Source organism: Chlamydotis macqueenii, chromosome 5 (assembly GCF_036417535.1).
Source record: "Chlamydotis macqueenii isolate bChlMac1 chromosome 5, bChlMac1.mat, whole genome shotgun sequence".
Taxonomy (NCBI): domain Eukaryota; kingdom Metazoa; phylum Chordata; class Aves; order Otidiformes; family Otididae; genus Chlamydotis; species Chlamydotis macqueenii.
The window spans coordinates 36,943,838-36,957,450 of NC_141560.1; the positions used below are offsets into that span (position 1 = coordinate 36,943,838).

At 37.1% G+C, this 13,613-nt stretch overlaps 1 protein-coding gene across 17 annotated transcripts in view; it reads left to right on the forward strand.

Moving 5' to 3' along the window:
• GPHN (gephyrin) overlaps positions 1-13,613 on the forward strand; it is a 313,321-nt gene that overhangs the window by 254,064 nt on the left and 45,644 nt on the right. For 12 of the 17 annotated variants that reach the window (XM_086748163.1, XM_086748165.1, XM_086748169.1 and 9 more), the window contains 3 exons: positions 3,011-3,053; positions 5,585-5,722; positions 12,124-12,216. In XM_086748163.1, the coding sequence (XP_086604289.1) occupies positions 3,011-3,053; positions 5,585-5,722; positions 12,124-12,216 (274 nt within the window). Of the gene's footprint in view, positions 1-593; positions 657-3,010; positions 3,054-5,584; positions 5,723-12,123; positions 12,217-13,613 lie in introns of all 17 variants that reach the window. The other 5 variants (XM_086748177.1, XM_086748178.1, XM_086748161.1 and 2 more) reach the window with 1 other exon arrangement.

A 13,613-nucleotide genomic window follows, 5' to 3' on the forward strand; every position in this document is an offset into this window, starting at 1 on the left:
CCATTTATACAAAGCTCCATGGCTACTAAAACTGTATGTGCTAGAAAACTGATGGGTTTTCTTCAAACTCATATTATACTGCAGTTTTGTTTAGAAATAATATTTAGGATATCAATGTGCAATTCATATTTAAACAAACAGAAGTATTATGTAATAACTAATTTTGATGTCAGTTGTGTTAAAACATGGTTTGTGTTCTGCAGCTGTGAGCATAGGTTGGGAAACAATCAAGTCTAGCTGATCAAGCCTTTTGTTTTATTATCATGGATTCCTCTTCCACAGCTGCTTTTAAAATTTGTGGGAAGCAAATTATTTCTCATACTGCATATGTTGCCCATCAGGTGAGTGATAACTTGAAAACTGTAGGCTGGGTGTAAGAAATCAAAAAGTAAATTTAAAGTCCTCTGTGTGCACAGAATTTAAAAAATGACCTGTAACAGGCTGCCTGTGAAGCCAGCTGTCTTTTGTTACCATTGTCATTTGGACGCTGTAAAAGCAAAACTTTGTCAGCACGTTTTTGTGTTAGAAGATTTGATCTGCAAATCTCAGCTGCTCTGTTCATTTTAAATCTCTTGTTTTTGTCCATACACTAGCTCCACTATAGGTTGGAGGGGCTTAAAGATGAACTGAGGAGGAATAGAGGCTACAACTCGAGAGTAACTATTACTGCTCAAAGGAGCTGTTTTCCATTCGCAAACATTGCTTTGCGCTATGGGTTTGGGCTCCTTCTGTTCCTCCACTTTGTTGAAGACTCTCTCTTGACTTCCATTTTACTTCTTTAGCACTGTCTTTGTCTGCTAACATTTTTCCTCCTTCTCTAGTAGCTTTTATCTGTGTCCTTTGGATCACATATTTTACTTAGTTTATTTTAGTAGATTGTTTCAAATGTTTCTGTTTTGTATTTTTCATTTTTTGCCTTTTTCTTTAGGACTGTGTTATCTCACTGAGTTTCATTCTACAGTTTGCTGAAACGCTTGATTGTTTTGCAGCAGGCCCATTCCTCATTTTCTCTTTTCGTATGGTTTTCAGTGAGAAATAAGAGAGCCTCTTCCATTTTAAACAGTAGTCTTACACACATAGGCCCATGTCTCCTTTTGCACCCACCATCTTCTGCCTTGCCGCATCCATCCTGCTTCTTTCTCTCTCAGTCTGTGTGTCTTTCTCTTTTGTGCTTTCTTTCCTACCATTACACCATCTTTTTGGTCCAGAATTGTCCTTTGGTAAACTACAGTTAAATATTTACTTCTTCCAAAGAGAGTTCATGTCACGCTTTTGAAATCTGGTAAAACAACTCTGGGCCAAACTTGGGCATCATTGATATTTTGTTTGCAGTTTTCTTGTATAGTATTTTTGGTGGGAAGGAGGGAGGGTTTGTTTTTTTTCTGTTTGTTTTTTTTTTTTTAAACAATAGTTTTTTTCAGGGAAGGACACCATAACCCACTCTAAGTTGCAACATTACTTCCCATAAATTATTCCATTACAATAAGTAGACTGTGTTGCACTGTAGAATCCAGTTTTTTTTATGTGAATATACATTTGGGGCAAGCTGCTGTGGAACAGAAGAAAGAGGTTTTGAAGTTGGGACACAGTTCATTTCAACCTTAAGTGGTTGTTCGTTTTTGAAGACAGCTTGTTGGGGTTTCAGTGTGTGCCATTCTTCATCAATTGTTAGATCATACATATTCATTTCTAGGCAGTTCTTCTGTAACTGCAAATTGAAACTGTAGTCTTAAAGATAATCTGGATTTACTCCTTAGCTTTTTCAGCAGAGACAAATGTTCTGCAGGAAAATTACACCCTCAGCATCACACTTCTTTCACCACGTGTACATGGTTTTACTTTATTAGTAAAATTAATCTCACTGAAATTTAGCAATACATTTGTCAATAAAGTAAAAAACCAGAAGGATTCCATTCATACTCTCCGAGGCTTGTCTTCCTGTGAAGTTTACTTTAGCTGGGGTTTTGTCCACACAAAAAGCTTTTCATTTGTTACCAGTTCAGTCAGCTGACCTGTCAGAAGATAGACCACTGTTCGAACTAGTTAATCTAAAAACTTCCAGCTTCAATGTTGTTATACCATGTGCTCTCTTTCCAAACCTGAGAAGAACTAACAAGAGCTGATGCTTCAGTTTAGATAAAGTTTGAACTGTGTTGTGTTTACAGGACTGATGCTCTTCGAAAAACAAGTCTTTTTTAAATCTGCATGATAAACAGATGGAACTCTAAATATTCAGTGTTACTAGAGTATTAGACCAATGTGGATCCTCCAGTTTCCCTGAAGTCAGACTAAGGTATCCGGAATAGCACAGTGGCAGCTAAACATCTAGGAAGAGGATTTGTTGAGAAACCAGTTACCATTCTCATAGGTACTTTTTAAAATGTAATTGCACTGTAAAATTCATACTGAACATAGGATTTATTTTACCCAAACAGAAACAACTGAGTAAATTTATCTGACTCCGGCCATGAGCTGTTTATACAATTGTGAGTTGCTTATACAATTGCAAAGAAGTCTTACTAAATATCTTCAGAATTAACACAATCTAAATTGAGTATTTTGAACTCTTTCTATGATACTTTAAAATATTAGTAATAGAATTTTAAAGTAGGTCATGATAATATACTTATGTTAGTATTTTGTCTAATCATAAAACAGGACCTAGATTCAGAGTTACTATAATTACAATTGTATAAGAAAATGTGGATTTTCTTTTTAAAACTGGAGCTTAACACTTAATATTAACCACTGTGTTCTTTGATTTTACTCTATGACTGTCCGTAGGCCATCTTGTTTCTTATGGGGAGGTGGAATCAAATTGCTTGTATAAGGTTCTGACCGTCAGCTACTACCCTTCTGCTTAAATATACTTATCTCATGTGGAGTATGTAAGAATGTTGCTGAAAACGTGTAGCCTCTGTCTTAGATCCCAGGAGCTTGCCCATTATATCTCTGTATTTTGCATTCTTGTTAACTTCTGTAGCTCATAGACTCTGTGCTCTCTCTACAGGTCCAGTCTAGGTGCAGCAGCAAGGAGAACATCCTCAGAGCAAGTAAGTACTGAAACTTCATAGCTCTCTTCAGAAACTAAGACTGCTCAGAAGATAGCAAATGATAGTCACATGAGAAGAGAAAGATATGGTTGGGACATACGTGGGTTTGCAGAAGAAATTTAATAACTTAAGGAAATGCAGTCCAAAGAGAAAATAAAGTGCAAGTTGCTCGTAGTGTTCATGTGTTAATGCATAAGTTGCCTTTTAATTTTTTCTTCCAAGATGTTCTTCTAATGGCGTGGAGGTCTGTGTTGTTTGTGGTGATGTATTGTTGTAAATGACCATGTGTGTGCAAGTTTTATGGGCAAAAAGAATCAACGCTCAAGGACGATAAAAATGGAAATTCTCAAGTTGAATATATATTATTTCTATTTTCTTACCTGAGCATGAAATTGAATGTTGCATTACGTAAAGACAAACCAAAAAAAACTGCAAAGCTTAAGAATTCAGATTTGATCCAAATGACCTGTTCTTTAATTTGCACAATTCCTTTCCTTTGTTTTATGGGAATCTTTCCTAGTCTAAAATTTTATCCACCATATGTGTATATATGTATAACAACATGAATAGGAAGTTGTTTTGGTGATAAGAGAGAAGGCTGTCAGGAATGTTCTACCTTATGCAACCAATTGACTTAGGTCCTTCAAAGCTCGAGTGTTATTTTGTCATACAAAATGCTGCTTAACGTAAGTAGTTATTTATAGAGCCATCTGACAGTTGACATTAGTGAAAGATAACTTGGGAAGGACTGAGTTGTTTAATGTCATTTACTTGTAATTTAAAAGTACCACACAGAATCATAGAATGGTTTAGCTTGGAAGGGACCTTTCAAGATCATCTAGTCCATCCCCCCTGCAAGGACCAGGGACATCTCCAACCAGATCAGGTAGCTCAGAGCCCCATCCAACCTGGCCTTGAACATTTCCAGGGATGGGACATCCACCACCTCTCTGGGAATCCTCTTCCAGTGTTCCACCACCCTCATTGTGAAAAATGTTTTCCTTGTATCTATTCTAAATCTTGCTCCTTCTAGTTTAAAACCATTACCATTGCTCTTAAAGTCATGTTTAAGAATGTGAAAAGTCTTAATAGAGTTAAAATATATCTCATCAACTGTTTCTCTCTTCCTCAGTATGCCAACTGCTATGTTAAGGAAAGACATTAAGTCAGAAGTTATTTGTGCTTGACAAATTCTCAGTGTCTGCTTTTATCATCATGTCATCATGTTATCATCTAAATATGTCTCTCACATAGAGAGAGAAGCATATGTCAGTGCTGAAAGAAGTTTTGTGTATATAAATTGATTAAGTGACCTTCTCTTCTGAAGGAAAAACTTAGATTGTGTGATTGTTTTACTATTTTTGTAGTTATTTTTTGTTAGAAGACTACACTTAAAGCAATAATCTATTTTTTTCCAGAATATGAAGGCATGTGGAGCAAAAAATGGGATATTTGGGTAGCTACTGCAAAGCAGAATCATGTCATTAAAAATTAGATTCTATTATTTGTTAATGCGATCTTATAATAATTTATGTTTCTTTAGCATTATCATTACATATTACATATAGAATTTCATTCACTTTGGCTCTCATAAATACCTTTTAGGCAAATCCATTCAAGATGTTTCTACAAATGTAATTTTCTTAATCTTTTGGTTTGTAGCTGTTGCTCTTGTTAATCTATTCCTGCTGTAGTTCCCTCTCTGCAGTTGCTTATCTTCACTTTCAAAATCCTTCAAAGCTTATTGTCCCCTTACTCTCTCAGTAAGTATCAAGAAATCAAACATGTTGCTGGCTTCATTTTCAGATTTTTTCTTATATTCTCCCACCCTATCTCTCCTACTTGGGAAAAATTAAACTTCCATTAATCTATCCTAATACCTTCGCTCAAATTGTACCTTTAAAATTCACTTTGCTGTGGTGACTACAAAATCATGATGATAGGTGGGATGTCCACTAGCAGGAAATACTGTGCTGTCCTGACTGTCAAGTGATTTCATTGTGCTTCCCTCTATCCTCCTTTTAAACCTTTTGACTCCTATCTCACTCTTGGATTGCAAACTCGCTGGGACAGCATCCATTTTTGTTTTATCTGTGCACTGCACCTAGCATATTGAGGTGTGTTTGTGGAGAACAGAATGAGGAGTGAATCATCCTGAGTTCATAGAACTGAGTTAGCCTCAGATTGTCATCCTCAGTGTAAGATACTGCATCATCTTGAAGGGTTTCTGTTTCTGATTAGCTGATCCTTTTAAGTTCATCAAGACTTCTGGTATGTTTTTCATTACAAGTAAGGATATGCATTTTTGCGAACTTTTTCAGCTGTAAATTGCATTTTGTTTTAAATCTCTCTTTTGATTCTAGTTGAATATAGTGTCTTCCCAGTGTCTAACAGAAATGCTCAATAGTGATAAGTACCTAATTTAATTTACCCCAAAGTACTGGATTAATTTCAGTAAAGTGGTTTGAGTGAACATCACTGTGTACATCTACAGTTGTAGCATTCATAAACTTGGTGCTCTCTTGTTGCAGGTCACAGTGCTGTTGACATTACCAAGGTAGCAAGAAGACATCGTATGTCTCCATTCCCATTGACATCTATGGACAAGGCCTTCATCACAGTTCTGGAGATGACCCCAGTGCTTGGAACAGAAATCATCAATTACAGAGGTATTATAAGTTGTATTCTTTGTGAGGATTAGGGTGATTATTTCCTTATTTTATAACCTGCTTCAGCACTTGCTTTTTTATTATGTTATGAGGTGTCTGAGACAGTGCCTTCTCCAGGAGAAACTGCTTTAGGAAATGCCAGTAATAGGAGCAGACGTCTCCTTTCAAAGTCAGGAGAATTTGACTGAGCTCAGGGCTGCTCCCTGAAGGAATCTGTAATGGAACTCTTATTAAATATATAAATGAATTTTCTTCTGGTCTGTGTTATATGTAACAAGGCTAAAACATAGAAACCACAGTTTGCCTCAATGGTTGATTTAACACTGGACTTTTGTAGATGCCAACTAGCTCCAAGTTGTACTGTGATCATTTACTCTGTTCTCTTACTGTGGGAGATTCTCACTAAACCCCCTTTCCAATCTGAGGTGATTGATCAAATCAAAGTGATTATTGATTCTAGGTCACTTTTTTTCCATGTCTGTATCTTTAACAGTTCGTCTCAGTCTGTTTTTCCAGATCCTCTTTGGCCTACTAGTCATTCTAGAGTTTTCCTCTCCTTGTAAATGCAACATAATTGATGCGTTTGATCCTTCTCTGATACTTACTTGCATTTAATGTTTGTTCACTGAAACCTTGTAATCAAGGGTAACTGATACTGATTCATGCCATGAGATTGTCTTAAAAAGCACCAAACAGCAGGCAAAATGTCAGACTTTGTGACTGTGTCTGTACTTGTAAATAAATGGGGATAGTTGAAGCTGTGTTCTGGCCTTAAAAGGAATTAGCAGGACACCTTTCATTTTTATTCAGCTAAACTATCTTCCCTCCTGAAACAGTGTGTTCTTAAGCCTTATTAGGTGTCTCCCTTGGTTCTGGTATCCCTTACACCAAGCCTGGGTGTTATCTGGGAGTGTGTCCTTGGCACAGGACAAAACCATGACAGGAAGCATGCTGACAAGTAACCCTAAAGTAGGCAGGGAAGAAGAAACCTCCTCCAAGGATTCCTACAGATTTTCTAAAGGCAAGGTAGTGAGCGAAGAGATAGTGGAACCACAAGCCTCCTAAGGCCAAAATAAAATATTTAGGACATCGGTAAACTCCAGATAGCAGAGAGGTACAAATGATTTCTGAAAGGGATAGTCTTTCTTCTGCCTTGAAAGTTCAAAGTTTTCATGCTCGTCACCAAGTCTTTGTGCTGCCACAAACCTTTGAGATGTTTTCATATTGACATGCTAATTTAGAAGGCTGTACATAGAATCACACCTGTGTGTTCAGTCACTCCAAGTGGAGATCAGCACTCCCCTGTGCCTTGGTAGCAGGAGGCACATCTCCTGAGAAGATGCTGCCTGTCCTGCATTCAGAACACCACCAATACTGGACCAAAAAGGAATATGCATATTATACCCTGCACTTTCCTAATGGTGTGCAAATTAGATGACGGCATTAAGGCATAAATGCCTAAGTGTAGCTATTAGATTTTTTTGGAGGGCTGTCAGTTAAATGTCTTTGCTAAGACAGCCCTTTGTGGACAATATGATGAGCCACAGTCTTAGGTACATTTAGTCCAAATAGATGCTATGTGTATGACACTGAACTACTGAAGTAAAGGATAAAAGTCTGGCATATACCTCCCTGAAAAATAAGCACAGCATATGTTTATTTTGCTATATAAGACACTGTGGCGTTATTACTCTTGTTTACATTAAAATAGTTTTGATTTTTAAATCTGTAATGCAAAACTAAGTGAAGAAATAAGTTCTTGAATTTGGATTGATTATAAGGAAAAACAGATATTGATAAGCTGTTATTTTTCCTTTTTTTTTTTGTCCTTCATTCTATAAATATGTCTTATTTTCTTGTCCTTTTATCTTTATTTTAATTTTTGTCCATCACTCTATGTTTTACACTTCCGTATGAAAACTTACATCCTGTTTCACACCGCTTTTATGTTGCTGCCATTGTGTTTCTGGACAGAAGCTGTATTTTCCCTAGAAATTAATAAAATGTGTCTGAAAATATTGCTCTAGGTAGACAGAGAATAAGCATAATCCTCACACGCTACATGTATGTTTATATATATAACTATAGCGTCACCATCTATTTATACGTGTACACCAGTCTTTGCGCAAACGTATGTGTATCAAAAGTAGGTAGCAGCCTTTTCATATATCTGATTTGTAAACTTCCTCATTAGAACTATGTTGAAATCAGACAAAATCAAAGTATATATAATTTCCTGCAGCAACATGCTTTGGACAAGCTTTCACCTTGTAATTTATTTTAATATTAAAAAACATTCAAAATATGGACTAAGTAACAGGTTTGTGTTAATACTGCTAATGTTATCATATCAATAACAGTGATTCTAATTAGACTACATGCTCTTCACAATGTCCTTACAGAGCAGAATGGAGGTAATTGGTCTTAGCTAGATGCTTATATTCTCTATAGAGTTTTATGTACTCTAATCTGTCAAAAAGGCAATTTGATTGTTTCTGTTCTTATTCTACTACATGGGAATATGCTGTCAAGGTAAGAGAAGGTATTCTAGTGTACTTCATAGTATCTTAGCTGAGATTTCATCTCACTCTTCATGTTACCTGATTACTGACATCAAATTCAGGCTGATTCTAAGTCTGGAACATATTGATTATTATTCCTGGCACCGTTGTTAATTAAGAAATAATGTTCTGAGTCTGCTGAAACACTTCATTTATGACCCTCTTTCTTCCCACCCAAAATAAGTGTTAGATACATGGTAAAACTGTCAGCTGTAGAGATATTCTGGTTTTAAGATTCACATAGTTGTACCAACAATGAAAAAATTAACAAAGATATATTTCTTCATATTTTCACACTGTAGTGCAAAATTGTATCTCACAATTTATTTTTCAACAAGTATACAGTTATTTTAGCACTGTAAGATTTCCTAATACGTAGTATGAAATTTCAGAACTGAGCCTTTAGGAGACATCCTAAAGGACACATCTGTGTCTGTGATACTGGAAATTAAATTCTCTTGATCCACAGATAAATCTCAAGATGGAATCTCACTTTCAGTTCTTAAGTGATCACTGTAGTGTTATAGAAATATATAAGATTTTGTATAGGCATATATATGTATATGTGTGTGTGCATGCATATGCACACATATGTGTTAGTTTGCTAAAAAAATGTTGATTTTGAAGAATACAATGAATTAAGAACCAGTTTTTCATTTAGTTATGTATTAATTTATTTTTCAGCACTTGTACTCTCAGGAGATAATAAAAATGTGGTCCTCGACGTCTGAATCCTAACAAACTGTACTCAAAAAAAGCACTGTTGTGCTGTGTTTGTTTTCTTCAGTTTTGTGTCTAGAATTAACATTGAGCTCCTGAAAGTTATCTTTCAGGAGCACAATTTCTCTAAGGAAAGTGAAAAGTTTAAAGTTCTAGAATCGCAATTTATTTCATTAACAATTTATCTGATTGAATTTAACCTGATTTATGTGCATTACTAAACATATTACATCCTCATAAATAAAGCTGCTGAATGTTACTCTGTACAAGTAGCCAGTACAGTCCTGACTTTATTAAATCAAGGCATGCTGTAGTCTTTCAAATCTGTTATCTCCTAACATAAGGGGGAGGATGAGTAAAGTTATCTTTTGAAATATGACTTTCACATTATTAAGTTTATTGCTCTGTGCCTGTATAGATCATTTAGCCTCTTCCATATTAAAAAAAAATAAATAAATTGATAGTCCTAAAACATTTTACAGAAGTGCCATAAACCAAAGGATCGAAAGCATGTTTCCCACTTGCCATCATCAATATCTGGTATGAAGCCCCCAATTAGCCTTTTATTCCAGCTAAATGCAGTTACCTGAACATTGCTCCTTGGGTGTATAAGGTTAAGTGTTTGGATAGCGTAATAATTATTATTATTCTGATACTAAGAAGAGGCAGAAGTTTAATTGATACTAAAAGTACAAAGCAGATGCAATTCACACTTTATGGGCTTAAGCCTCAGAACGGAGCAGTTTTACTGATCTAATCCAAGAGCCCTCTAACTGCTGTAGAACTTGGACATTTTTTCCACTCTTTATTAATTTTCAGCTAGCTGATTATTTTGATAGCATTGCCTTTTCATATCACACCGAAGTGCTACCAAGGCAATATTTGCAAAATGAGAGCAAATCCATTACCTGTAGTTACAATATCTGTCTCACTGCTTATAGCAGTACCAATACCCTGAGAAATCAAAATTCTTCGCAGAACTGTACCAGTTTCACCACCTAAGCTTTAGAAAATACCCAAATGTGAAAAGTGAATTTAATGTATTTCTCCATTTTGTGATAACCAGAAAGCTATGGGCAGTTTGATGGCATTAAAATATTTCAGCACATCTTTTTTGAATTAGAGTTAATCAAAATAAGGTCAAACAGTGTATTTCTAAAGTAATTGCTCAAATAAAGGAGAGTACAGAGGTACTTCAGATTGTCCTTTAGTTGCTGATTTGCTTCATTTTAAATGCCTAGGGCTTCAGCATATAATTCTCACATTTTTCTCCCCTTAATGAAATTCATTCCCGCTACTGGCTGGCCATTTATTCTCTTCAAATATTGCATGGCAGAATGCCAGGAACATACTGTTCAACTTTGCTCTAATTGGTGTGATTTTCATGCAGACAAGAAGTAGAATGAAGACACAACATGCCTGCTAAAATTAGAAGCATCACTTTTATGTGAGATTTTGTGCGTCTGTGAACACTATGATAGCTGCCTTTTCTGTGCTATAATTTAAATGTCTGTGTCTGCATTCTCTTTTTCAGTGCAAGCGTACAAGCTTTCGTGAACTTTCTAATAACTTTTATATTGTGTATCACAGGCAGTGATACGCAGTGATGCACAGACTTATTAATAGCTATCACAAAGGTGCTTTTCTAATTACTTTAACAGGTTTCATCAGCATTTTCATGGCAATACCTATTTCAAAAATGCAACATATGTATTCACCTCAGGCTGAAAGTTGATACATGTGGATGCGAGCACAATGATGTTATTGTAATTAATTACTAACTAATTCACTTTGTGTTGATAAGTAAAATATTATTTCCATTATAATACCACTTCACTGGAGCTGAACGTTTTCAAATCAAGTTGGTGCACTTTTTAACAAAACCTATCCACTTAGTGTGCAATGTTAGGTCTTCTGCCTTCCCACAAAAACCAGAACCGCATCAATTTCCCTGTCTTTAAAACAAGAAACACGCTTTATGTATGTCTCTGGCTTTTGGCATGTCTGAAAGATTATAATCTATAAAGTACATATCCACGCAAATTCTCCTGGTAGAAGTATTCATGCATCCTCTTGTTCCTTCATACTTTCAGCTGGATGTTGCCTTGCTGTGCCACGACGTACTCCTAAGAGCAGTGGCCTTTTTTATGAAATGAGCTTCCCTCTTTCTACTTAGGCAATCAAGCCGATCTCAGTAGTTCTGACCCATGTGCCCCTTCCCAGTCCATCTAATCACACATGTAATACATCTTCTTTCTCACTCTCCCACCGTATAAAGGGATAATATCCATATTTTCCACTCTGCTCCACATCATCCTAAAAAAGAGCTCTTGCTGATGCCGTAAAAGCAAACAAGTAGTGCACACTTGACTGAGGGTGAAGCAATTCATATCAGTCTCTACAGGGAGGCAGAGCCAAATTACAACTCATAAGTCAGAGTTGCTAAGTGAGGGGAAAGAGTGTGTTTGAAACAGCTATTAAAATATTTAGAACTATAACAGAGTAAATTTACATAAATAATCCTGACACTTATGTGCACTCACCCTCCATTAAGCAGAAATACTCTCAGCAATTAGGCAAAGCTAATCTATTGCAAAACTTCTTTGTTAATTTATGGAAACTTGTTCATCATTGCTGTTTATGTTGAGTCCTCTGGGCTCAATCCGTCACCTCTCACCTTTTGCACACAGGATTCACTTTTGAAATACTAGTTTAAAAGCTTTTAAAAAAGAAGAATTAAAAAAAAAATTAAATACAGGAAAGTGTGTATTTTAAAGATATTTCAGGATAAGAACTTGTCCTGAAGAAAGAAATACCTTTTTTTTTTCTGTCTGGTTCTATATTAGAGCTATTACCTCTGGATTTTGATACTTGGCATTCAGATCTACTGTCAACAATCTCACTGTAACCAGGAACACAGACTTACCAAACAAATCTTTTGTCAGTACTTTCAGACTCCGGTCTTTTTCATTTATGTAGAGGCAGAAATGAAAGACCTGAGAGATCCATTCATGTCACATACACATACATTTCATCCATCGGACCACACTGCTGTTCACTTTTTTTTCCCCTTTCAATAGCTGTAATGACATGGGGCATGATTTTTTTTCTCTTTTCTAGATGGAATGGGCCGAGTCCTTGCTCAAGATGTATATGCAAAAGATAATCTACCACCATTTCCAGCATCAGTAAAAGACGGCTACGCTGTCAGAGGTAAACACTCACTTTGTAGACATGCAGTATAGTGTCTGTAAAACCACTTTATAATACATTAGTTCACCTATTTTGGATACAGCAATGGTTACTTTGGCTGAGATTTGGTTCAGATCATTGCTGAAATAACAGATTCATAGAATGCAGCTGTCTTGAAGGAAGACTTTAAAGTTTAATTCAGGATCTTTTAAGTGGATACATATGTACACAAGCATGTGTGCTCATAGACATGCACTTGTGTTGCTAGTGAGTTTCTTGGAAACACAGAATTCAGGAGAGTAACAGAACATCTGTTTCTGAATGACAGATTCTTTTTCTATTCCTCTGCTGTTGATGTAATCAGGAATTTCGTACATATCTGTTACTTTGTTGAACTGTCATAGATCCAGCTTCCTATTTGTGAATTATTTTATGATTGCATTAGAGAATTTTCAAAAAAACTTATCAGAATGTACTCATATGGAGGCACCTCTAAAGGAAAACTCATTTGTACTTTGAACATACTGCAATTGCTGTATATAAATAAAATTAGTAGTGTGACTTTATGGAGCAAGCAGTGAGTGGTTTCCAGGAGACCTGAATCCTTCCTCTGCTTTGCTACTAGTTTGTCATAGTTCAGCCCCAATCGGGACCAGACTACGCAGTCTTTCTCTCACTCCCCCCACCCTCTGAGAGAACAGAAGAAGATGATATAAGAAAAATGGCTCAAGGTTTGAGATAAGGTCGGGGAGAAATCCTTAAAGTTACCGTTACGGGCAAAACAGACTCAACTTGGGGAAAAACACTCATTTATTTCTAAAATTAGCAGGAGAATGAGACAGGGAACAAGATAACCTCCCCCCACCCCTCCCTCTTCCCAGGCTTAACATTATCTATACTGTCTCCCCTCCCGAGCGGCACGGGGAGGGGGGGAAGGGAATGGGGGTCACGGTCAGTTCATCACGCATTGTTTTACGCCGCTGTATCATCGTCGGGGGAAGAACTCCTCGCATTCCTCCTCTGCTCCAGCATGGGGTCCCTCCCACGGGCCACAGTCCTTCCTGAAACTGCTCCGGCGTGGGTCATCTCTTCCATGGGGTGCAGTCCCTCTAGAACAGCTGTCCCAGCGGGCCCTCCACGGGCCACAGCCTCCTTCAGGCCTCCACCTGCTCTGGCGTGGGGTCCTCCACGGGCTGCAGGTGGATCTCTGCCCCTCCATGGACCTCCATGGGCTGCAGGGGGACAGCCTGCTCCACCATGGTCTTCACCACGAGCTGCAGGGGAATCTTGGCCAGGAGCCACGTTACTCCTCCCCCTCCTTCTTCACTGACCTTGGCGTCTGCAGCCGTTCCTCACAACAGGCTGGCAGACGCCTCTCAGGATCCTTTTTACATCTTATTCACTTCTCATCTCCTCTC